Source organism: Notamacropus eugenii, chromosome 2 (assembly GCF_028372415.1).
Source record: "Notamacropus eugenii isolate mMacEug1 chromosome 2, mMacEug1.pri_v2, whole genome shotgun sequence".
NCBI classification, from domain to species: Eukaryota; Metazoa; Chordata; class Mammalia; order Diprotodontia; family Macropodidae; genus Notamacropus; species Notamacropus eugenii.
In genome coordinates this window covers 375,997,586-376,022,295 of record NC_092873.1, presented here as the reverse complement: position 1 = coordinate 376,022,295, position 24,710 = coordinate 375,997,586, and the positions used below count along the sequence as shown (strand labels likewise).

General features: G+C 39.3%; 1 protein-coding gene across 7 annotated transcripts in view; it reads left to right on the top strand.

The window, feature by feature from the left end:
- The window catches only part of ACACA (acetyl-CoA carboxylase alpha), a 268,158-nt gene that overhangs the window by 51,008 nt on the left and 192,440 nt on the right, over window positions 1-24,710 (top strand). For all 7 annotated transcript variants that reach the window (XM_072646950.1, XM_072646948.1, XM_072646949.1 and 4 more), the window contains 3 exons: window positions 8,968-9,100; window positions 10,612-10,750; window positions 17,952-18,061. In XM_072646950.1, coding sequence (XP_072503051.1) covers window positions 8,968-9,100; window positions 10,612-10,750; window positions 17,952-18,061 — 382 coding nt within the window. The remainder of the gene's footprint in view (window positions 1-8,967; window positions 9,101-10,611; window positions 10,751-17,951; window positions 18,062-24,710) is intronic.

The following is a 24,710-nucleotide window of genomic DNA, read 5'->3' as shown; positions in this document are numbered from 1 at the left end:
GTGGGAGCTCAGTCAATTTGCGAACACTCAAGGAGTTCTTATTGTGTCCCAGGTGCTGTGCTAAGTGCTAGGGAGAGAAAGAAAGGCAAGTCTTCTTGTCCTCACAGAGCGCACAGTCTAATAGGGAGACAGCATGCCAAAAACTGTACAAAACAAGCTGTAGGAGAAATTGGAGATAATTAGCAAGAGAAAGGCACTAGCATTAAGTGGATTGTACAGCAACCACCCACATGCAAAGGATTCTTGTGGAAGTTGGAATTTTAGCTTGTACTTGAAGAAAGCCAAGGCAGTCAGGAGTCAGAAAGAGTTGCTTGCAAGTTGTCTTCCCCGTTAGACTGTGAACTTCTTGAGATCAGGGACTTTCTTTTGCTTTTCTTTGTATCCCTGATGCTTAGCAGAGTGCCTTGCACATAGTAGCTGTTCGATAAATGCTTATTGATTGAGTGAGGGAATTTCAAGTGTAGGGAGAGGAAGTAAAAATGTCCAGAGTAGAGGAAGAATGTCAGAGAGGAGGCCAGTGTCATAGAGTGTGGGGGGGTGAGTAAAGTGTAAGAGGACTGACTGGAAAAGGGGGAATAGACAGATTATAAAGGGCTTTAATGCCAAACAGAGGATTTGATATTTGATCTTGAGGGTGATCGTGATAGGAAGCCAGTGGAATTTATTGACTGGAGGCAGGGTGGGGAAGGATAACCTGGTCATATCTGTGCTTTAGGAAGATCACTTTGGCAGCTCAGTGGAGGATGGACTGGAGTGGGTTTTTTAATGTAATATTGAGGAATAGTGAGAAACTGCTGAAGGTTTTGGAGCATGGGAGTGACATAAACAGAAGTATAACTTAGGAACTGGAAACACTGTAGAGGAGAGCTGTAGATACTGGCCTATTAGGAGAGTCTCCTAATAGTCCAGGCAAGAATAAGGGCTTGACCTGGATTGGTATCATTTTGAAGGAAGGGATGGATTCAAGAGGAATTGTGGAAGGAGAATGAACAAGAATTTGTTACTGGTTGCTGGGATGGAGGTGGAAGATGAATGAAGCACCTCTCTCACAGGTGATCAAATGAGATATTTGTAAAATGCTTAACACAGTACCTGGTACATTGTAGGTACATAATAAATGCTTATTTTCTTCTTTCCTCCCTTTCCTTGCTTTTTTTCCTCCTTCCCTCCCCCCCCTTTCCTTCCTCTCTTGTCATATGCCATGGTGAATTTTTCTAGTGCATTAAACATGTACTGTCTGAGAAAATGGTAGCATAGTTTTGGCTATTGACTAAAATAACTGTTATATGTCTGTTTATTTTTGTCTGAACTCTTATACTCATGTCTAAGGTGAAACTGCTTATACAGAGGAGATAAAAAGTAATTCCATTGATACTTAGTATAGTACTGCTGTGTCTGTCCCCATTGGAAAAGTGCTAAGGTATCCAATAAGCCAGTAGACCATTGATCCTTAAGAGTAGTCATATTATTTCATAGGATTTAGAGCAGAAAGGGACCTCAGATATCATTTGGATCAACTTCCATAATGAAAGTGACCCATAAAGTGATGTTCTCCATCATATATGTGTGTTTGTACACAAGCGGTATATATTTGTATGTGTGCATGTGTAAATGTGTGTATACATATGTGTATTTATAAACATGCCGAATAGCAGGGCTGGGATTTGAATGTAAGTCTTAACATTACAAATCCACAGCCCTTGCCAGTTTCTTCCCTAGAAATGTTATTAGCTATTTATTAAATATATGAAGCTACTTCTAAATGTTGTGTGGCTTTTGTCACTTGTTGCTTTAAGGATCCAACCACTTTGTATTTTGTATTTGCCCTTTTTGCTAGGTCTCTGAAAACTGAAAATCTTTTGATTACTATGGTATAATGGAAAGAGCACTGAACTTGGAGTTAGGAGATGACTGGATTTGAATTTTGCCTCTCATGCTTACAAGCTATATAACCTAACTTCTCTGCATCTCAGTTTCCTGATTTCTAAAATAAAAAGTTGCTACAGCCTACTGAAGTCTTGATCTCAGGCATGCAGTGATGAGGCAGGAGACAGAGATGTTACAAGCTCCATTTATTATTAGCAAGTACAAGCTTTATGTGCTGTGCAGCCGCAAGTTCCATACTCGTGGCAAGCTCGTGCTGTGATTACTTTCATCAATCCTCTTTCATTAACAAATGCATGTCCCAGTGACTACCTCAGGATGTTTGTCAAATATTAAGATATTTACCTAAGACCCGAAAGCCTTGGGGCTATTGTATGAGATCCTGGCGGGCTGAACCAACAACCTTTGCTCCATTTGCACAATGGAGTGGGCTTATCCAGCCATCATAAACTCATGGAATTGTTGTGGTCCTCAACTGCTCCCTACAGTGTAATAATATCTGTCAAACCTTCTAAATAGGGTTGTGGTGAGAATCAAATAAGTTTTATATGCATTTTAATATAAATTCCAGCTTTCATTATTTAATATTATTTAATTCTTGACACTCATTCCTCCAGAGCTGAGGAGGCATAAGTAAATAGTCACTAGTGTGGCAAAAATAATTTTGGCGTTTATGTGAATTGTAGAGGAATGAATATGGTGTAAATAACTCTAGCTGACTGCAGGAAGCCGTTATTTACTTTTTATAAGGAGGTACATTAGTAGACATGTAGATTTTGAGTTGTGAGAATGTGTATAAAAAAAGCCTTTTGTGTGTTTGTCCCTCACAGCTGAAGAAGACCACGCCATCGGAAAAATGATGACATGACTTGCACTTGACTTTGTTTTGAGTGAGGGAGGGCTGTGCAGGTCACTAGCCTCACTTCTTCTTCAGAGCCATCTGAATCCAGTGACTAGATATTCATCAGAATTTCTGGAGATGACCCAGGATGAGGCAGTTGGGGTTAAGTGACTTTCCCAAGGTCCCACAGCTAGTGAGTGTCAAGTGTCTGAGGTGAGATTTGAACTCAGGTCCTCCTGACCCCTGCACTGGTGCTCTATCCACTGCACCACCTAGCTGCCCCACTTTAGTCTTCAGCAGGAAGAACAGAGTATGTCTTGTTTTGAATAGTTGCTCTTGATGTGTTTTACATTGCAGGTGGTTTGTTCTGATTGCTCTTCTCCTCATTCCTCTTGATGAGAACCTGCCATGTGCAGAGGAAAAGATGTGCCCTTGGGAACTGCTGTGCTGCTGTGGTGTCCTTGTGATAGTGCTGCTTTGTTAGCCAGGTCCCCACTGAGTATCTTGGGTGTCTTGAATATCATGTGATTTTATGGGATTTCAAGATGACAGGGACTTTAGAGATCATTTAGTTTAGTCCCTTATTTTACAGACATGGAAGCAGCAGCCTGAATTGGTGAAGTCTTCATGCAGTAAGTGGAGCAGAGCAGGGTAGCTTTGTCTCATGTCAAGCTCTTACCAGCAGCTATGTGTGTGATCTGCATGCTGTGGCATTCATAGAGTTAGAGTTGAGAAGGACTTCTGAAGTCACCTGGTTCTACTGTTCATTTCATAGAAGAGGAAAATTAGGCCCAGAGGGGCTACGTGTCTTGTTCTAGGTCACAAGGGAGTTATGCCTAACAGGTTTTTGGCATGATAGTATGTGGTATGCTAAACTAGTTCTGCAAGGTAGTAGAAATTCATAACATCTCATTAATTTATCTAAGGTCCCACTCTACTTAGAGAAACTTGTCTTCCTATAAGCTTTTACTCATCTTTCTCTCAGTATCCCATCCTCTAGTCCTACAGACTTGAATAATCACCCGTGTTAGTACATGCTGACAATACAAAGAAATTTAATTATATCTTGTATTATGATATCAGAATCTACATTAGCCATGGTGTTGCGTTTCAGTTATGGATCCTTGTGTTTCTGAAAAGACCAAGGTGTATGATGGGAGAGGGAAGGTTAGAATTTGATTTGTTCTGCTTTTTGTTTGGAAAGTCATGCTACAGACTCTCAGATGCTGTGATTCATGAAGTGTGGATTCAGAAAAAATTTCCATGTGAGTCAGTGCCAGAATGTTGGAGCTTTAAGCTTTGAATGCTGCTAAAGGAATGATTGCCATATCCATGTTTCCATACCCAAGGATCTTAATCTCTTAGTGATATGCCCCTCCCACTTTTTTTCTCCAGTCTCTCTCCAGAGCTTTCAAGTGAACTAAGAAGGCCATGATCTAGTTGGGAGCAAAGAATAAGTAGCATAGAGAGCTTCTTACTATTCATGTGGACTGGCATTAGCCCATAGGTACACGACTTAAAAGAAATGATACTAAAAGAAAAATAAATCAGGTTGTATGGAAGTTGCTTTTCTCACCTCTTAGAGTAGAAGTTACATATCCCTGGTACTGACCTTCAGTGTAGAAAGAGCCCTGAACTTGGCTGTTGAACACTGGAATCAGGAAACATACGTTTAAGTCTTGATCTTGCCATTTATTAACTCTATGTCACTTTGGACAAAAATTGCTTCCTTTCCGGGCTTCATCTTTCTTCTTTCTAAAAGGGAAGTGTTAATTCTACTCCTACCTAAGGGAGTTGTTGTGGTGAATAAATGAGTTAACATGCTGTACTATATTTTGAGGACAAAAAGATGAAAAATGAAAGAGATTGGCTTCAAAGAGTTTATTGAAGGGGGAGGGGAATTTATATGTCACATGAAGTATAATGTAAAGTACGATGGGGCAAAGGAGAGATCCAGACAGAGTGCTCTGAGGAAATTTAAGGAGGGGAAGAAAGAATCCTTTTAGTGTGCAAGAGGTTAGGCGGTATTGTCACCTGAGCTGAGCCTCATGTCAGAGGTGATGGGAGGGTAGCCTCTCCGATTACATGGATATGGGAGATGACATGTTGAGATTAAGGAATAGCTCGGCTTCTATTTAGGCTTGAACATAAATGTATGAAGGGAGGTGGGGGAGTATTGTGGATTTACATTGTGTTATGCTAAGGAGTTTCTCTTTTACTTTGTATAGTGTCACTTAAAAAAATTAGAAGTTTTTTTATTGTTATCTTTTATTTTTATGTCTTCATTTCCTATTCTCTCTTTCCCTTCCCCTTCCAGAGAGTCATACCATGTAATAAAAAAGAAAAATGAAGGGGAAAAAAAAAAGCTGTTGCATAGCAAATCAAAATATCAAAAAAAGACCTGATGTATGCAATGTTTCATGTCTGTGGTCTCCCATCTCAGTAAAAAAAAGCCCGGGAATGTGTCTTGTCATATCTCATCTTTGGGACCAAAGCTTAATCAATTATAATTTTGCAGCATTCATTTTTTTAATTGTTCTTTCCATTTACATTATTGTAGTTGTGTATATTTTTTTCCTGATTCTGCTTATTTATTTCACCTTGCATTAGCTGCTCAAAGCCTTTTCATGCATATCTCTATGTCATATTTGTCATTTCTTACTGCACAGTAATGTTATATTATATTTATGTACCATACTTTGTTTAGCCACTCCCCAGTTGATGGGCATCTGCTTTGTTTTTACTTCTTTGCCATCACAAAAAAGGCTGCTATAAATATGGTCATGTATATATGGCTTTCTTTTTTGTCATTGACCTCTTTGGAGTATAGGTCTAGCAGCCACTGAAAATTTGTGATCAGGGAGGTGATAGAACATGAAAAAGATAAATTCAAGAGGGATGAAGGGGAGGGGTGGGGAGAGGAAGCTAGAAGTTATAAGATACAGAGAAAGGGGTGGAGATGGAGGAGAAATAGAGAAAGATAGGAAGAAAAAATGAGAAATGGAGGAACTTCATGGAAGAGCCTTCTAGAGAAGATCCCCAGTCAGTGAAAGTCTGCATTCTTTCATAGCTTCTCAGTGTTTTGTACAGATTGATCGATCACTGCTTGAAAGTTCTTTTTATTCTCTGACCCAAATCTGTCCTCCTGCTGTAGATGCTTATTCACTTGTATGCCTGCAAAGCTTTTTGTGAACAGTAAGGTGTAATACAAACTATTAATTGCTTTTGGAGCAATTTGGAAGATGTAGAAAGAGAACTTGAATTGGGAGTCAAGAAATCCAGGCTCTAGTTTGGCTCTGCTGTTCTGCCTGTTTTCATTTCTTTATTCACAGAATGAATGGGGGCAGGGTGGGTGGGAGTGAGGTGGGAGTGGGAATAATTTAGGTAGAGTACAAGGCTTAAAAATGTTAATCTATAGGTTGGAGCTTGTTGGTGAGAGGGTTTTGTACTGAGCCGGCACAGAATATATAGCCATTCCTGGGCAGGTTTTCAGGCTTAGACACTGATCCCAGGCCAGCAAAAGTTTTTCATTGTTATCTTCCTAAAGTTAATGCTGATCCTTGAATTTATAAGATTTTACATAGATTAAGAGGTTGGTAGAAGGAAATTGTTGGGCAGAGGAAGAGTCTTTCCTTAATGTCTTTTAGAAAATAATCTTAAGTGACTGAACTGGCTGTATGCAGATGCTGGGAGAGGAAAGTGGAGAACATTCATTCTCTTTGTAGTGTATAAATATTTAATGTGGAAAGGCATTGTAGTGTAATGGAAAAAAGGATCTCTTATCGAAGTCAGAAGACGTGGGTTCTGGTTTAGGCCTTCTATTAAATAATCCTGTGAATTTGGACAAATCTTTTCCCCTGTCTGGGTCTCATTTTTTCTTCTTTATAAAATGAAAGGTTTGGAATATGTGTTCTCTAACATCTCTTCCAAGTTTAATATTCTGTGATCTAAATGTTTCTGGTATAGTAGACATTGCCTTATAGCCTAGGAAAAAAATCAATTTTATGATTATTTTGGAATGTACATATAAAAGGTTCATTTAGAGAAAGGACTTATATTCCGAAAGGGATATGATGACACAGATATAAACTTGAAACCAGAACCAGGAACAAGAAACAATCTTATTTAAGAACTGACAGCAAAGAAGCTACCCACATCCCTTTATGTAGTTTAGAAACATCCTTTTGGTTTTGGAAGGAACTTGGCATTGAAGTTGGTGATAGAGTAGAAAGCTACTTTGGGTTTTAAGTTTATTTTTTTTCCTCCCAATTATTGAATTTATAGAGTTATAGATTTAGAATTGGGAGGGATGTCAGAGATCATCTAGTGTACCCCTCAATTTACAAATGACACAGTTGAAAGTCAGAATGAGGTTAAGTGATATGCCTAAGTCACACAAGTAGGAAGTAGTGGAGTCAGGACTTGAACCCATGTCCTATTTTTCTGGTACTCTTTCCGTGGTACCACACTACTTTCTGTGTTTTAAAGTCGTAGAATGTTAGTGCTGAAAAGGATGTTAGAAATTCTGTAGAACCCTCTTGTATGGTGTTATATTTGAATTCTCCTGTTAGGCATCCAGTGAAACAGCTTGTTCATTTGGCTGTTTTCTTTTTAATTTGTAATTATATATTTCTTTAAAAAAACAATCATTTTTTCTCCCTCCTACCTCTTCTCTCCACTGAAAGTAGAAAAGCAAAACTCCTATAATAAATATGCAGAGCTAAGCAAAAAAAAAAAATTCCCATATGAACTGTGCCTCAAAATGTATCTCATTCTGCATAGTTAATCTTACATTTTCTGCTGAAGTGATAGGAAACTAACTGATGAACTGGTATGTAAATTGACTATTGGAGCTACAAAGTATTTTCTCTAGGGTTGAGCAGCAGTTGGCTTAGGGAAAGCAGCTTTCTGTCCTGTTGGCTGACTTTCAACACTGGTATTTATAATTTAGTCATACTTATAAGGACCTAGATATATGATTTTCCAAGAATCTTAGATAGGAAAGGACCTTAGAGACCATCTGGTCTAACCTGTACCTAAGTAAGAATCTCTCTAAACTTAACCAGTAAATGATTATCTCATTTTTATTTGAAGACTTCCAGTGAGAGGGAAAACTCCACTATCTTCCCACATAGTCCATTCTCCCTTTTGGACAGCTCCAATGTTGATGAGTTTTTTTCGTACTGTCTAGACAAAATGTGTTAACGCCTTTGGGATTCAAGAACAAGTCATTTTCTTCCATATTACAGCCCTTCAACTTCGGAGGTAGCTATTATGCCCCCTCTTCAGTCTTCTTTTTCTCTAGGCTAAAAATCTCCCCTTTTCTCAACCAGTACACATAGGGCATTAACCTGAGGTCCCACATTATCCTCCTTGCCTTTCTTTAGGTTCTAGTTTATCATGTGAGCTATGTGAAAGAGTTCCACCCTTGAAAACTGAATGGAGTTCTTCCTTTCTTCTCCCCCCACCTTTTGAGCCTTACTGTACTACTTTTGTGTTTCTGTTGCAGTGATTTTATCTCCTGCCCGCCCCCCCAGCAGTAATCCCTAAAGCAGCTATGCAAATTTTATACCCTCTTTCCCCCAGTTCACCTTTAATGACTTCTGTACAGGTTTCCCTTGCCATTCTTCTCACATCCAGAATTAATACTAATCTCAAACTATTATGCCGTCCCTTTCTCCTTCAAAAACAACAACATCAACAAAAAAAAACCCTGGGAACTGACCCCTATTTGTAGGCCTTCAACCTACAACTAAAGTGCCTAAAATATTACAAAGAAGTAGTTGTGGAATATAGAGTAGTAGGAATAACACCAGACCCGGCTATTAGGAGACTCACTAATTTAGATGCATGATTTAGTGCAATGCATTAATTTATCTTAGCTTCATTCTTCTTATCTATAAAATGGAGTTGGATCAGATGATTTCTAACATCTTTTTCAGTTCTAAACCTTAACTGATTGTATTTTTTATTACCTCCATTTGATTCCTACTCACAGATTTATCCATTTTCTTACAATAGTATTGCTTTTCCATAGAGCCTTTATGTGAACCATAGCAGATTCCTTGGTATTAAGAAAATGTTTTATATTTTTGAGAGGAAATTTTCTTGCCTCTAAGAGGTGCTAAATGAACTGTGAACTTGCAAGAAAGGATCCTGCAAAGAAGAACAGGTCTACCAGGGAAATAGTCTTGATGATAAAATTCTTTCTATAGATTGTTATGGTTTCTCTCCTCTTATAGGTCCAGCATGTCCGGCCTACACCTAGTAAAGCAAGGCAGAGACCGAAAGAAGATAGACTCCCAGAGAGATTTCACTGTTGCTTCTCCAGCAGAGTTTGTTACTCGTTTTGGAGGAAATAAAGTGATTGAGAAGGTAAGTTGTAAGGTTCATGTGAATATTGTTGACTTTAGCTTTTTTTCTCCTAAATGAATGAAATTCAGGGCCCTGTTGTCTAGGGCCTGGTAAATTCTGGAAATGCTTATAATGTCAGGATTTTTTCTGAGAAATTATGGTACGCTATAGGATTTACACATCTTTACCATAGTATCCTATCTGATAATTACTCCATTTTTAGGAGTGAATATCTAGCTGTGAATACTTTACTTCAGTTAATGAAAGATGAAAGGGTGAGCATGTTATTTCTTTTGAGAAGATCTTATGGTTTCACAGGGGTGGGGATGGTCAAGGCTCTGAAGGATAAGCTGAACAGGCCTGTAGCCCATGGGTTCTCACCACTGTAGTATAGTTTGGATGTGGAGCTAAGAATCTTCCAGATTCTCTCTTTCTAAAAAAATGTTGGTGAAAGCAGCACAAGTAGAAAGCACAGAAGGTTTGCGTCTACTGTGATTTATGTTTCCCCAGATCATTAGGAGGTTTGGTAAATATCCTGCATGTGATAAAGGCATTTCAGAAATGTGGTAAGAATAACTTCTTGCCACCTTTATCTAGGTCATATCAGAGAGAACTTGAAGAATGGCTTTGATGATGAGATAGCTTTTAGATATCAGAAATAGCTTACAGATCCTCAGAAGAGTAAAGCAGGTATTCTGTTACTCAGTCCTTCTAATTATCCTCCTAAAAGGTTTTGCTTCCCTCGTCCTGCTGCTTTCTTCATAAACACATAGGACCTGATTTCTAGGGGAGAAGTTAAGAGGTAAAAGATTTGTACTTAAAGAAAAGTCTGCCTTTTCATGTTGTACATTTTGGTACTGTGTTCCTTTGGCTCTTTCCCCTGAGGCACACTCCCGATTCTGGGGTACTGAATTGATTATCTTAGAGAGAGTTGCTGGTTGTTGGTAGAGTGTAGGTAATTCTATGCCTTCATCAGTAGAAAACATTCTATAACACATCTTTGAGATTATCTCCAATTTATCCTGTTAATATCTAGTTTGTTTATACTTTGCATGTTGCTTCCTTTCATAAGACTGTGAGCTTCTTGAGGGCAGGGATTGTTTTTGCCTTTCTTTGTATCCCCAGAATTTAGCACAATACCTTAGCACGTAGAAGGGGCTTCATAAAGACTTCAGCCTCATTTCTTTTTTAACAGTGTATCACCTCTATAAGGTTAGCGCTTTTTTCTTTAGAAAAGCCATTGGTAGAAGAACTAACAACACCTACTTATCCCTCCAGGAAATTAAGGAAGAAGGATTTAGTTACATTACAATAACTACTTTACTAACATTTTTAAATGACATCTGCCAGACCTTGTGGGAGATGGCTTCTAAGCTGATTGACTGATGATCAGTACTAAGAATTTCTGGTTGTAACCATAATTTGCTCAGAGAACGACAAATATATGTGGATTTTTTTCCTTATCTTCTTTTCCATCATTGACTTTATTTCTGCTTTTTTCCCCTCCATTCCCATATCTTCACTTTTGTCAGGTTCTCATTGCCAACAATGGCATTGCTGCAGTGAAATGCATGAGATCTATCCGTAGGTGGTCTTATGAGATGTTTCGAAATGAACGTGCAATACGATTTGTTGTCATGGTTACACCTGAAGATCTTAAAGCAAATGCAGGTGAGTTACTTATGTAAGAATTATTTAAACTAGCACCACTCTAGAGCATGGAGCATTTGCTATATTTTGTCCTTAGGTAGGTGAAAGAGTAGCTTATATGTTTCCCAGTCCCAGATGTTTCCCTTGAAACTATTGGGAACACTGTTTTTTATAGCTTCTCTCTCCTTTTTGGGAGGATTTGGACCTTTGATTTTATCAGTGTGGGGTAACTTTGAGTGTAGAAACTTCCTGCAGTGATGCTTGTCTCTGGTGACATAGCATGTGTGTGCGTGTGCGTGTGTGTGTGCATGTGTGTGATGGGACTTAAACTTAGGTATTTGCTTAAAAAAATGGAATCAGATACAAATCTGAGAGTGAGTTGTACTTTGAAATGAGGTATTATTCTCCCTTGAAGGTCTTTAATCTTAAACATTAACCAAATTGTCCTACGTCAGATTCCTGTGTTTGAAGTATAAGTAGGTAGAAGTTTGCTCGGAGGTTAATTTGAACTTGAAGCTCTTTTCCCATTTCAATGATAAGTATTTGCTTTGTAGCCCACTCAGGCTTCTCACCCATTGCCAGGACATAGGAGGCAGTTAGCAAGTGCAGATGTATAATTCTGGGACTCTCTGGGAGGAAAGAGCTGGCTGGGGTGTCTGAAAGTTTTTGCCAAGGCTTTGTTATATTTTTTCAGAAACTGGGGATTGGAATTTCCTTTAGTTCTCACAACCATTTTCTACCATTAGCTGTCTCTGGGTCCTGAGGGAATCCGACATTGGGGTATTTTTGTTTACCTGTTTCCAACTGATTTCCTAATGATTTACCTTTCCTTCTTTGAATACCCATCACAGGATTGTGGATCATAGGATCATAGATTTAGAGATGGAAGATGCCTTAGACATCATTTGGTCCAAGCCCTCATTTTATAGCTGAATTGAAGACTTTTTCTGTAGTTGAGATCTATGACCTACTCCTGATCTTTCTTCCATTCGATACTTTGTGTCTCTTAGATTTTTTTAAGAAAGGGTACATACATGTGGACAAATCTGGCTTGAATATCTAACCCTTCCAGCATGCTTGATCTTGGCTACTATTACTGTATTTAAACAGGAAAGAAAGTCAAGGATTTTCCTCAGGAATGGCAGGGGGCGCTTGACTGTGTTCTAGTATGGGAGGAGGTAAAGGATCTTTAGATTAGAAAGTAGTTTTAATAGGTACATTATTCCCTACTTAGACTTGACTTTTTTTGATGACCTTCTGTACCTATGTTCCATGTTTCATGAGCGCCAATAAAACAGTTGGGGTAGAAAATCATCAGTATACCAAAGAGTAGAGTCTTTGCGTTAGCCTCATCTGTAGCGGACGACCTGCGTCCCTACACGGGTCGGTGAAGTGGTTGAAGAAAAGAGACACGGGAGACGGGAAAAGATAGACCAGTTCCATTTATTGATCTGAGGGTCAAGGTATTTATAGACAGAAACTGCAAACCTACGTGAGATTCTGCTCATCTCCAGTCCCAGAGATTTGGCCAGTCCTATTGTCTTTAAAGACTGTTAGCCTAGAGGACATCTATTTTACATATCCCTTGTCTTCTGTAGTTCCCATGTTTGTCTCAAGGAGACAGCAACATCCGGGGGGCATGGAGAGCCATTCCGGATGATAATGAGCATAGTCTCAAAGAACAGTTTCACCTAAGGTCTTTCCTGATCTTGTCAACAGCACTCCACCCTAGCCCTCAACACTCATCCATGATGTGTCCCAAGGCATTTCTAATGCTAAAGACCAAAGAAATCTGTCCTGGAAAAAGAGATGAAATAATTAAAAATTTGCTTCAAGAATGATTTATTTGGCTATTCCCTTTTCAGGGAAGTTTGTGCATTTTAGGAGATGTTTATAAGATAGCTCACAGTGCTCCTTGAGGGAAGTTTATAAGTCCTCTCTAGGGCAGGGTTAGTCTGGAGGTGCCATTGGGTACAATTTCTAAGGGAGTTAATAAGGACAGAGATGAAATTAGAATGATAGAGATAGGTGATGGGGCATCAACTTTGTCTGCCCTGAAGCCCTGACCTCCTTTTAAGGTCTTTAAGGTCTGCTGCAGTGCGCATTTAGTAGTGGAGAAATTTGAATTGTAAAGCCCCAGGCAGTCATTTGGTAGTGGCAATGGCAGTGACATCTGCTAGACTTTGAGTGTATGTTCATATAGGAATAATATGGGTCACCTTCTGCTAATCAAGGGGCACTGGCCTGCACACATGTATACAGAGTAGGGATAAAAATCAGTGATAACAGGAAAACAGCAAAGTCTCTTTCAGGAGGTAATCAGTGAATTCTTTCCATTTCTATTTTACCTTCTGGTTCTGGAATAACAGGGTAGTTTACCTTTATAATTTTTTGGAATATGGTGTCTAGGCTCTTTTATTGATTATGGTTTTCAGGTAGACCAATAATTTTTAAATTATCTTTCCTGGGTCTGTTTTCCAAGTCTGTTGTTTTTCTAATGAGATATTTCACATTGTTTTCTATTGTTTCATTCTTTTGGTTTTGTTTTATAATTTCTTGACTTCTCATAAAGTCATTAGCTTCCTTCAGCTCCATTCTGATTTTCTACAGTGACCTTTTCGATCTCCTTCTCCATTTGACCAATTCTGCTTTTTCTTGCATTCTTCTCCTCTTTGGCTTTTTCGACCTCTTTTGCCATTGGGGTTATTCTATTTTTAAAGGTATTATTTTCTTCAGCATTTTTTGGAGTCTCATTTAGCAAATTGTTGACTAGTTTTTCATGGTTTCTTGCATCACTCTCATTTCTCTTCCCAATTTTTTCTCTACTTCTCTTACTTGATTTTCAAAATCCTTTTTGAGGTCTTCCATGGACTGAGACCATTTCATTTTTTTCTTGGAGACTTTGGGTGTAGGAGCCTTGACCTTGCTGTTTTCCTCCAGTTGTATGCTTTGATCTTCCTCATCTGAAAGGATAGAAGAAAATACCTTTTCACCAAGAAGTAACCTTCTATAGTCTTATTTCCCCCCCCTTTTGAACACTTTCCCAGCCAATTATTTGACTTTTGAGCTCTTTGTTAAGTGGAGGGTATACTATCTCATTCAGAGGTTTTATGCAGCTGTTTTCAGAGACATCTCTAGGGATTTCTAAATTTTTAGTTCCTCCAGAGTGGTATGATAAAAGGAGAGTTGTTTACTCCTCTCCTGGCTTGTTCTCTGGCCTGTGAGCAATCCTAAGCACTCTTTTCTGCCCTGGAACTGTGAGTAGGATCCCCTTTCCATAGCTACCACCAGCTTCTAGATGCCAGTGCTTCTCCTTGTCCCAGGACCACCACTCATGACTGAGACCCAGATCTGCCAGTCAGTTCCCCTACCGTCTGTAGGCTGAGAGCTCTAGAAGTGGCCACCGCCCTGGGGCTGGTGCCAGAACCAAGTTCTCCTCTCACCTAGGTGAGGCAGCTTTCTCACTGACCTTTGGGGGTGTCTTTGGCGTTTGTGGGTCGAGAAATCTGGAAATTGCAGCAGCTGCCAGTTCCCTGAGGCCTACTCTGGGACCATCTGTCCCAGCGTGGCCTACGCAGAGTTGTGCTCTGCTCCAAGCCCAGTTCAATAGACCCTTCTTGTTGGCCTTTCACATTGTCTTGGGCTGGAAATCTGTTTTATTCTTTCATTTTGTGGCTTTTGCTGCTCTAGAATTTGTTTAGGAGTCATTTTTCACAGGTATTTTAAGGGCTTTGGGGGGAGAGCTCAAGCAGGTGCCTGCTTCTACTCTGTCATCTTGACTCTGCCCTCTGCTGTATGTATTTTTAAATGTACGCATCTCTTCCATTAGGAGATGAACTCATTTTAAGTAACCTTGCTTCTTGCTCTGTACTTATATCTGCAGTTCCTTGCAGTGTTCCTGGCACATAATGAATGCTTAATAAATACTTGCTGATTGATTGAAAAGCCTCCTAATTAGAATACCAGTTTCCAGTCTCTTTTCTCCATGCCTGATTTTCTCCATTCATAATTGAGAAGAGCCTTTTTTTCTTCTTATCTCCCCCTACTGAAAAAGAAAGAAAAGCAAAATATTATAAATATGTATAGTCAAACAAAACAAATTTCCATCTTCACGATGCTCAAAAAATATGTCTCAATCTACATCCTGATTCCATTACCACTCTGTCAAGAGGTCCGTAGGTAAAATGCTTCATCATGAGTCCTTTGGCATCATGATTGGTTATTGTATTGATCAAAATTTAACTTGTCTTCTGAAGTAGTTTGTACTTAGAGTGTTATTGTATACATTGTTCTCCTGTTTCTCTTTATCAGTTCATACAAGTCTTCCCAGGTTTCTTTGAAATCATTGCTTCTTCATTTCTTTAAGCACATTCATATACCATAGTTTGCTCAGTCATTCCCCAATTATGCCAGAATACCCTCCCTAAAGCAAAGGTCTCACTATGTAACTTTCCTGCTTAACAAGCTTCATTGGCTCCATTGCCTCTAGGATAAAATGAAAACCTCACTGCATGCTATTTAAAGTCCTTCACAGTCTAGCTCTAGATTACCTCTTACATTCTAATCAAACTAGCCAACTTGCCATCCCCTGAATTTGACATCCAGTTTCCCACCTCCATGCTTTTAAACAGGATATACCCTCATACCTAGAACATACTGCCTTTTCAACTTCCCCTCTTACAATTTTTTTATAATGTCCTTCAAAGCTCAACTGCCATTATCTCCTATAAAAAGCCTTCCCTGATACTCCTAAGTCAGAAAGCAATTTAATTTAACATTAATCCAAGCCATTTCTAGCTTCAATATAGACTAGACTGTGAGCTCCTTGAGAGCAGAGACTTTTTTTTTTTTTTTTTTTTTTTTTGCCTTTACGTCCATGGCACTTTGCACAGTGCTTGGCACATAGTAGGTGCTTAATAAATGCTTGGTGACTGAGAGGGAGAGAGAGAAGGAGACAGAGAGAGAGGCAAAAAGAGAGAGGGATGTCCAGATTGACCCGATCTCCCGTTCCCTCCAAGATGAGTCTATGGCCTAAGACATTTTCAGGTGACATTTATAGGAGTCTTGAATAAAGAAAAGATATTTTGAAACATAGCTTGTATTTTATTAATTTAATTTAAATCAAATATGAAAATACTTAGTACATGCTTATTGAAGTCAATTAAATTGACCTCACACTAGATTTCTTTAGAAATTTACAGAATGTTTAGTTATGTTTTTTATTTTAAAAGAATGTTCATATGCTTGTTAAACAGTCAGGCTAAATAAATAGACACCATAGTTCACACTAAAAATGGATTCCTCCATACAAGATGCCCTTAACATCTCATTGCACTTCCTTCTGGTCTCTGTTAACTTTGTTACTTGTATCCGCGCCTGTATTCATTTTTTTTGTAGACAGTGTATAACTCTTTTCCCATATCTACTTTGATTGTTTTGCATTGTTTCATAAAATCTTTTCGAATTTATTTATATTCCTCATGTATCATTTCTAATGGTGGCATAGTCAACATTCCATTATGTGGTGGCTTCCAGCCTTTCATACCTCAATCTGTGATATTATTGATGCAGTTCTTTTTCCTCATTGGTCCGTAACAGAATTGTCTTCACACACTGTTGAATATTCAGGTTGTTTCCAGTTGTTTGTAATTGAAAATAATGCTGCTATAAATACTTACTTTTGAACAGTTAACTTTTTTTTTAACCCTTTTGTACTTTTAGGGTATGTCCCGCAAAATTGACTTTTTAGTTCAAGGAGTATGATTATTTTTGTGATTTTTATTGGTTATTGCCTGATAGTACTTCAAATATATTCCAACAACCTGCAGTTATACTCCTATAATGTTTGTGTATCTGGCCACAGTCCTGCTAGTATTAACTTTTCTCTCATTCTGATTTTATCAGTTTGATGTGTGTGAAATACTTGCCTCCTGTTGAAAGAATAAACAAAGAACTTTAATCAATAAATACATAAAACTCCTTAATTCCAAGTTGTGGCTGCTTATGGTAGAAACAGGGAAGCAAAGTGAGAAAGACTAAGTGGGAGGGAGGAAGATAAAGGGAAAACAAGAAAGCAAAAAAAAAAAAAATAAAGGAAAGATGCAGCCTTTCTCCATCACTTGACTCGCTTTTCTTTCAGACTTTTGTGTGCTTTTCCTCCTCTATCCTTTCTGGTAATACCCATTATCTTTAACCTAGTGTCCTAAGTTTGTCCTAGTCCAGGTCCCTGTGATCCCTTTCCTAGAAAGCTATATTTCCCATTTTTCTGACCCTAGTCAACATTCACTGCTTATTCAGCTCCTGATTTCTAATAACCCTTACTTATCCCCCTCTAGAGAACTTGCCATTTCTGTTTGGTTTTTCCCTATTCTTTATGGGTCCTATTTGAGTGAAAGTTCAGTGTGAAGTTATAAGATGCTGAGATCTTATTCTTACTAATGCTGGAACTCTTAGATATAGATAAACTCACATTTGATATTTGGTCACTATTAAGCTGACTGACATAATCCTCTTGTTGTTCAGTCATGTTTGACTCTTTGTGACCCATGGACCATGGCATGCCAGTGCTGTGGCAGAGGTTCTGGGGTGGTTGGTTTGCCATTTCCTTCTCCAGTAGATTAAGGCAAAAAGAGGTTAAGTGGCTAGCCCAGGGTCACACAGCTAGTAAGTGAGATTGAATATGAACTAAGATCTTCCTGACTAAGGTCTTCCAGTCCACCGAGCCATCTAGCTGCCCCTTCAGATAAGTAACTCGTAGGGGTGTAGGGATATGCAAAGAGACTAAATCTGTGATTTCATTAGCACAAGAAATTCCCTGATAATGAAATTGTTTGTAGCAGAATAGGTCAGTATCTCTTCTCTAATATGTAGTCTCAGAGCACTAAGAGGTTATTTGCCCAACATTATACAGGTAATATGTGTCAGAGGCAAGACTTGAACTCAGGTCTTTCTGCCTCCAAAGTCAGCTCTATCCGCTGTGCCATGTTGAGAATTCTCAGAGATTGCACAGTGAAAATGTTTTGAGAATATAGGATTCTCTTGGGCATCCTAAACCATGAAGAAAATAAGTGAAAGAAAGTTGAACTTCAGTTTAAAAGGACCCTGTTTTGATAGTTTTGCTGAGCAGTGGTGGTGATCTCTGTTCATTACAGTTTTTTGTTGTTGTTGTTGTTTCTCAGTGAAAGCAAATAAATACTCTATTTTATTCTGCTTATGTTTTCAGAGTACATTAAGATGGCAGATCACTATGTCCCAGTGCCTGGAGGACCAAATAACAACAACTACGCAAATGTGGAACTAATTCTTGATATCGCTAAAAGGATCCCAGTACAAGTAAGAGATATTAATATCCTTTTGAATCTGAATTAGTCCACTTGGTCTTTCCCTTTGGATGATAGGTCTCAGACATGAGGGTCACAGAGGAAGAGCAGAGACAGGAAATGGTTTCATTGATTGTTTTCAAAAGGATTTTGGGTGTTAGGAGACTCTGAATTGTATTGATCTGCTGTGATAGGTAGTAATTAAGGAAGAAGGGCAAAGGGAGAGTGGCTGTGGGAGTGAGATGAGTCAAAATGAGATCAGCATGCAAAGAAACAAAGGGTCTGTAAAGGATTTCTACAGTCTCACCCATCTGTCTCCTGCCTTTAGGTAATAGCAAACTTATGTCACCCCAGGGAGTGACTTTCTAAAAGGAAATTTTTAAGAGCCCTAGAACCTTTGGGTCAGGAGCGACTTCACGGGCTGTCTTGTACAAACACTGCAGAGCATGTTGGTTGTCCTTTGTTCTTAAGAGAACCAAAATGCCATCACTGTGTTGGGGTTAACGGGAATTCGAGTGTTCATAAAGCATGTTGCTAACCTATAGCACCCCCAGTAATAGTAATAGTAACCAGTATTTGTGGTGAATTTTGTAGTCTACTCTATATATGTTATTTCACTGGAGCCTCACAACATCCTTGTGATGCAGGATCATACAGTTATCAATGTCCCCATTTTATAGATGAGGACCCTGAGGCTCAAAGTGGATATATCACTTGTCCATGGTCACATTGCTAGTAAGTATCAGAGGCTGGATTTGAACTCTGGTCTTTCTTTCTCCCAGTTCAATATTCTGTGTACTCTGCTTTGAGCCTCTAATAATCATGTAGTTACTACTTGAAGAAATCTTGTAAAGGATGTCAGAACTCACTGCTGAAGAGCTGGCAAAATGGTGGAGAGTGGGTCATAATTTAGGGTCAAGCTCTAGAGAAGGAGATTGTAGACGTGTATTTCACAGAATTAATTGCTATTAGAGGCATTATATTAAAACCCAAGCTGATGGTAATAGTTAAAGCCTTTTAAGGCTTGTGCATCACTTTACATATATTATTTTCAGGGCAACCCTGGATTCTCACAAACATGGTGACCTTGGAGAGGTGACCTTGGAATCAGGGCATATGTATCACTTCATTTCCCCAGAAAGTACTGCAAGAAAAGTGGTTGAGCAGGCTCCCCTCTGCATGAGTAGAGGAAGGTCTAGCTTGCACTTTTCTACACTAATGGGATCATAAGTACAAAACCAGAAACAAAGACTCAGATAAAAGTGGAGTTAAATGGACCCACTATTTGAGTCTGTGAAAGACATTTCTTGAAAGATCTGATGTAGGACCTAGTTGAAAGGGTAGGAAATAAGTTTTCTTTAAAATAGCAAGGGTAGGAGAGAATTCTGGGAAGATGGCAGAGTAGCTCAGAAAATTCCAAGCTGTCAAGATTTTCCTCCACAAAAGAGATGAAATAGCACCTCAGGGAAAATATTGAATAGTAAAAATGAAAAAGAGCAGGGGCAGACACGGGAGTCCTTCTGGGACAGTCGATGAAGATTTGAAGAAAAGTCCCAGGAAGAGGTTTGGTTCCTGTGAAGAGTAAACATCTCCAGGTTAGGTCCTAGGTGCGTTTAAACAAGTGGCAAGCCCTGGGGTTAGTGGCTGCCTTGGCCCACGCCACAGGAACTTTTGCCTCCCAGGACAGTGAGAAGTGTTGGGAACTTCTCCTGACAAGGAATATCATATCCAGCTGTGCTGCTGCAGAGATGTGGTGGGAGTGAGAAGGAACCAGCAATCGCCCAGTGAGTGCAGAAGCAGGAGGGGGGTAATGCTGCTGGCTGTGGGCACTTACAGGAGGCTGGAGGTCTTGGTTCTATTTCTAGGCCAGAGGGGAGAAGGGAAGGAGGATCTGAGACCAGAGGTATTAACCGCTTCCCCCAAGACTAGAGGTGTTACAAAAACTAAGCTACTATAAATAAAAAAAAATGCACAGGCAAAGTAAAAAGAATCCAACCATAGAGAGTTAACATGGGAATAGAGAAGGCTGGTTTGTCTTCAGAGGAGGCTACTGAAGGAAAGAAACCCTCTTTTATCCCAAAGAGTAATGTCAGATGGTCACCTACTCAAAAAGAATTCATAGAAAAACTTTAAAAAGACTTTAAAAATCAAATGAGAGATTGAGGAAAAACTAAAAAAAAAATAAAAATAAGAAGATTATGGAAAGAAAGTCAACCAATTAGAAAAGAGCTCTAGAATCTTAAGGAAGAAAATGACTTCTTGAAAATTAGTATTGGGTGAGGGAAAGCCAGAGAATGTGTAAGAGATCAAGAAATAATAAAATATAGAAAGAATGAAAAAAACAGAAGAGAATATGAAACATAAGAAAAACAATTGAACTGGATCAAGAAGAGAAAACACAAAAATAATTGGACTATCTGAAAGCTATAATCAAAAAAAAGAATCTTGATAGAATAATACAAGAAATAATTAAAGAAAATTGTCCTGAAATATTAGAAAAAGAGGGGAAAGTAGAAATAGAAAAAAATTTACCAATCACCACCTGAAAGAGATCCTATGAGGAAAACCCATAGGGCTATTATTGTCCAATCCTGAAATCTCCATCAGGGATAAAATATTACAAGCAACAAGAAAAAAAAATTTAAATATGGTGGTGCCAAATTAGAATTACACAAGACCTAGCAGTGGTGACACTAAACAACCACAGGTCTTGGAACACTATATATTGAAGAGCAAAAAACCTGAAGGTCTCCCTGAAAATATAGCACTCAGTAAAGTTAAGCATTATCCTGGATGAAAAAAAGTGAACATTTAATGAACTGTCAGCCTTTCAGCACATTGTTAAAAAACAAAACCAAACCTGAATTTAGAATATTTGCGTAACAGAGGCAAGAGAAATACAAGGTATATATCAAACACTAATTATAAGGGACTCAATAAGGACAGACTGTTTACCTTTTTTATATGTAAAATATAAAATGTATATCTAAGATTGTTATTAGTAATTGGTTAGTTCATAAGAAAGATTGGGGCAGACCTGAGTATGATATGACTTTAAAAAGTAAAACCATTTAGGAACAACTAAAAAGAGTAATTATTTTATACAAATGAAGTGTGAGAGGAAGAACTGACAGAAATTAGATGGGGGAGAAAGGCTGTTAGTTCTGGAAACCTATTTTCATTGGGAATGGGTTCAAGATGGAATAATGCATATATATCTAGAAGAGTATAAAAGTCTTACAAATTCAGAAAGAAGTAAAATGCTAAGGGGATAGAGAGGGGAGAGAGGATAAGATAAGGATCTCTAGAGGGGAGGGTGAAGGAATAGGTTAAAGGGAGAGGCATAGAAGGGTGTTTAGATGAATGGGAATGGGAGGATAAGGAAGGGATCCATGAGGAGGTGGTGTAGGTTAAGCAATTGGAGGCTAATGTAATAACAAGTAGAAGCAGAAGAGTTAGGAAGGATGGGAAGTAAGAGATATGCACAAACATAATAAAGATCAGAAGTAGAATCTGTCAGGGAACGAATATGTCTGTGTATATACATATGTTTGTGTATATGTATATTAAAAGTACACAGCAGAGGACGAAAGAAAACTAACAAGGAAGCAAAGAAAAGATGGACAGTTCTTTTTTTTTTTTTTTTGGAGTCTTCTGTGTGTTTATTGTTTAACAGCAGAATGACCAACACAGATCATCATAACTGCCAAATAGTCAGCTGTGCAAAATAGTATATATAGTGCTTAAGTACAAATGGGAGGGGGCAGAGCCAAGATGGTGGAGTAGAAACACACAAATACGCTAGCTCTGAACCCACAGCCCATGAAATATCTGTAGAAAAGAGCTGCCAATAAATTTCGGAGCAGGAGAAGCCACAGAACAGCAGAGTGGATGAGATTTCTGTTCCAGAGAGCCTGAAAACCTCTCGCGAAAGGTTCTTCGCGCTGTGGACGCGGAGCAGAGCCCAGCCCTGTGGTGGCCACCCAGCGCCGAGAGGAGCAGGTCCGAGCAGGCTTCAGGGACAGAATCTCCAGCAGCCGCACGGGTCCCTCCACCCACAGGTGACAAGGGTCGGTGAGAGGGTCTCTTCGGCGGGTCGAGTGGGGAGTGGGGAGCCCCCATGACTCAGGCCCCCTCGGGAGGCACCAGCGGAGGTGGGAGCAGACTGGGGCTCCCCAAGCAGGCAGGAGTCCGGATCCATTGTTGAAGGTCTCTGCATAAACCCCCTGAGGGAACTGAGCCCCTGAGGTGGCCCTGCCTCCACCCAGGCAGCTGAACTTGATCTCACACTGAATAGTAGCCCTGCCCCTGCCAAAAGCCCTGAGGCTGGGAAGCAGCATTTGAGTCTCAGACCCCAAGTGCTGGCTGGGAGGATCAGGAGGCGAGGTGGGTGTGAGGAGAATATTCAGAGGTCAAGTCACTGGCTGGGAAAATGCCCAGAAAAGGGAAAAAAACCAAGACTATAGAGGGTTACTTTCTTGGTGAACAGGTTTCTCCTCCCCTCCTTTCTGATGAGGAAGAGCGGTGCTCACCGTCAGGGAAAGACCCGGAAGTCAGGGCTTCTGTATCCCAGCCCACTCGATGGGATCAGACCATGGAAAAGCTCAAAAAGAGCTCAGAAAATTTTGAAAATTATGTTAGACAGGTGGAGGAAAAACTGGGAAGAGCAATGAAAGACATGCAAGCAAAGTATGAACAGCAGGTCAGCACCCTGCTAAAGGAGACCCCAAAAAATGCTGAAGAAAATAACACCCTGAAAAATAGGCTAACTCAATTGGCAAAGGAGGTTCAAAAAGCCAATGAGGAGAAGAATGCTTTCAAAAGCAGAATTAGCCAAATGGAAAAGGAGATTCAAAAGCTCACTGAAGAAAATAGTTCTTTCAAAATTAGAATGGAACAGATGGAGGCTAATGACTTTATGAGAAACCAAGAAATCACAAAACAAAACCAAAAGAATGAAAAAATGGAAGATAATGTGAAATATCTCATTGGAAAAACAACTGACCTGGAGAATAGATCCAGGAGAGACAATTTAAAAATTATGGGACTACCTGAAAGCCATGATCAAAAAAAAGAGCCTAGACATCATCTTTCATGAAATTATCAAGGAAAACTGCCCTGATATTCTAGAACCAGAGGGCAAAATAAATATTGAAAGAATCCACCGATCACCACCTGAAAAAGATCCAAAAAGAGAAACTCCTAGGAATATTGTGGCCAAATTCCAGAGTTCCCAGGTCAAGGAGAAAATATTGCAAGCAGCTAGAAAGAAACAGTTCAAGTATTGTGGAAATACAATCAGGATAACACAAGATCTAGCAGCTTCTACATTAAGGGATTGAAGGGCATGGAATAGGATATTGCAGAAGTCAGAGGAACTAGGACTAAAACCAAGAATCACCTACCCAGCAAAACTGAGTATAATATTTCAGGGGAAAAATTGTTCTTTCAGTGAAATAGAGGACTTTCAAGCATTCTTGATGAAAAGACCAGAGCTGGAAAGAAAATTTGACTTTCAAACACAAGAATGAAGAGAAGCATGAAAAGGTAAACAGCAAAGAGAAGTCATAAGGGACTTATAAAAGTTGAATTGTTTACATTGCTACATGGAAAGACAATATTAGTAACTCTTGAAACTATTCAGTATCTGGGTACTGGGTGGGATTACACACACACACACATGCACACACACACGCACACACACATAGAGACAGTGCATAGAGTGAATTGGATAGGATGGGATCATATCTTAAAAAAAATGAAATCAGGCAGTGAGAGAAATATATGGGAGGAGAAGGGAGAAATGGAATGGGGCAAATTATCTCTCATAAAAGAGGCAAGCAAAAGACTTATTAGTGGAGGGATAAAGAGGGGAGGTGAGAGAAAAGCATGAAGTTTACTCTCATCACATTCCACTAAAGGAAGGAATAAAATGCACACTCATTTTGGCATGAAAACCTATCTTACAATACAGAAAAGTGGGGGATAAGGGGATAAACAGGGTGGAGGGGACAATGGAAGGGAGGGCATGGGGAGGAGGGTGCAATTTGAGGTTGACACTCATGGGGAGGGATACGATCAAAAGAGAGAATAGAAGTAATTGGGGGCAGGATAGGATGGAGGGAAATATAGTTAGTCTTATACAACACGACTATTATGGAAGTCATTTGCAAAACTACACAGATTTGGCCTATATTGAATTGCTTGCCTTCCAAAGGGAGGGGTTAGGGAGGGAGGGAGGAAAAGAAGTTGGAACTCAAAGTTTTAGGAACAACTGTTGAGTACCGTTCTTGCTACTAGGAAATAAGAAATACAGGTAAAGGGGCATAGAAAGTTATTTGGCCCTACAGGACAGACGAGAGGATGGAGACAAGGGCAGAGAGTAATGATTGAGGAGAGAGCAGATTGATGATGGGGGCAATTGGAATGCTTGGTGTTTTGGGGTGGGGGGAGGGGACAAGGGGGGAGAAAATTTGGAGCCCAAAGTTCTGTGAATATGAATGTTAGAAGTTAAGAAAAAAAAAAGTACAAATGGGAGACATGATTTTTTTAAATAAGTAGTTAAACAAATTTATGGTCCTACAAAAGAGCATTTATACTAGATGGTCTAAGTTGATCTGCCTCCTTGGACCCACAGAAACTGTTATTTTCCCCAAAACCAA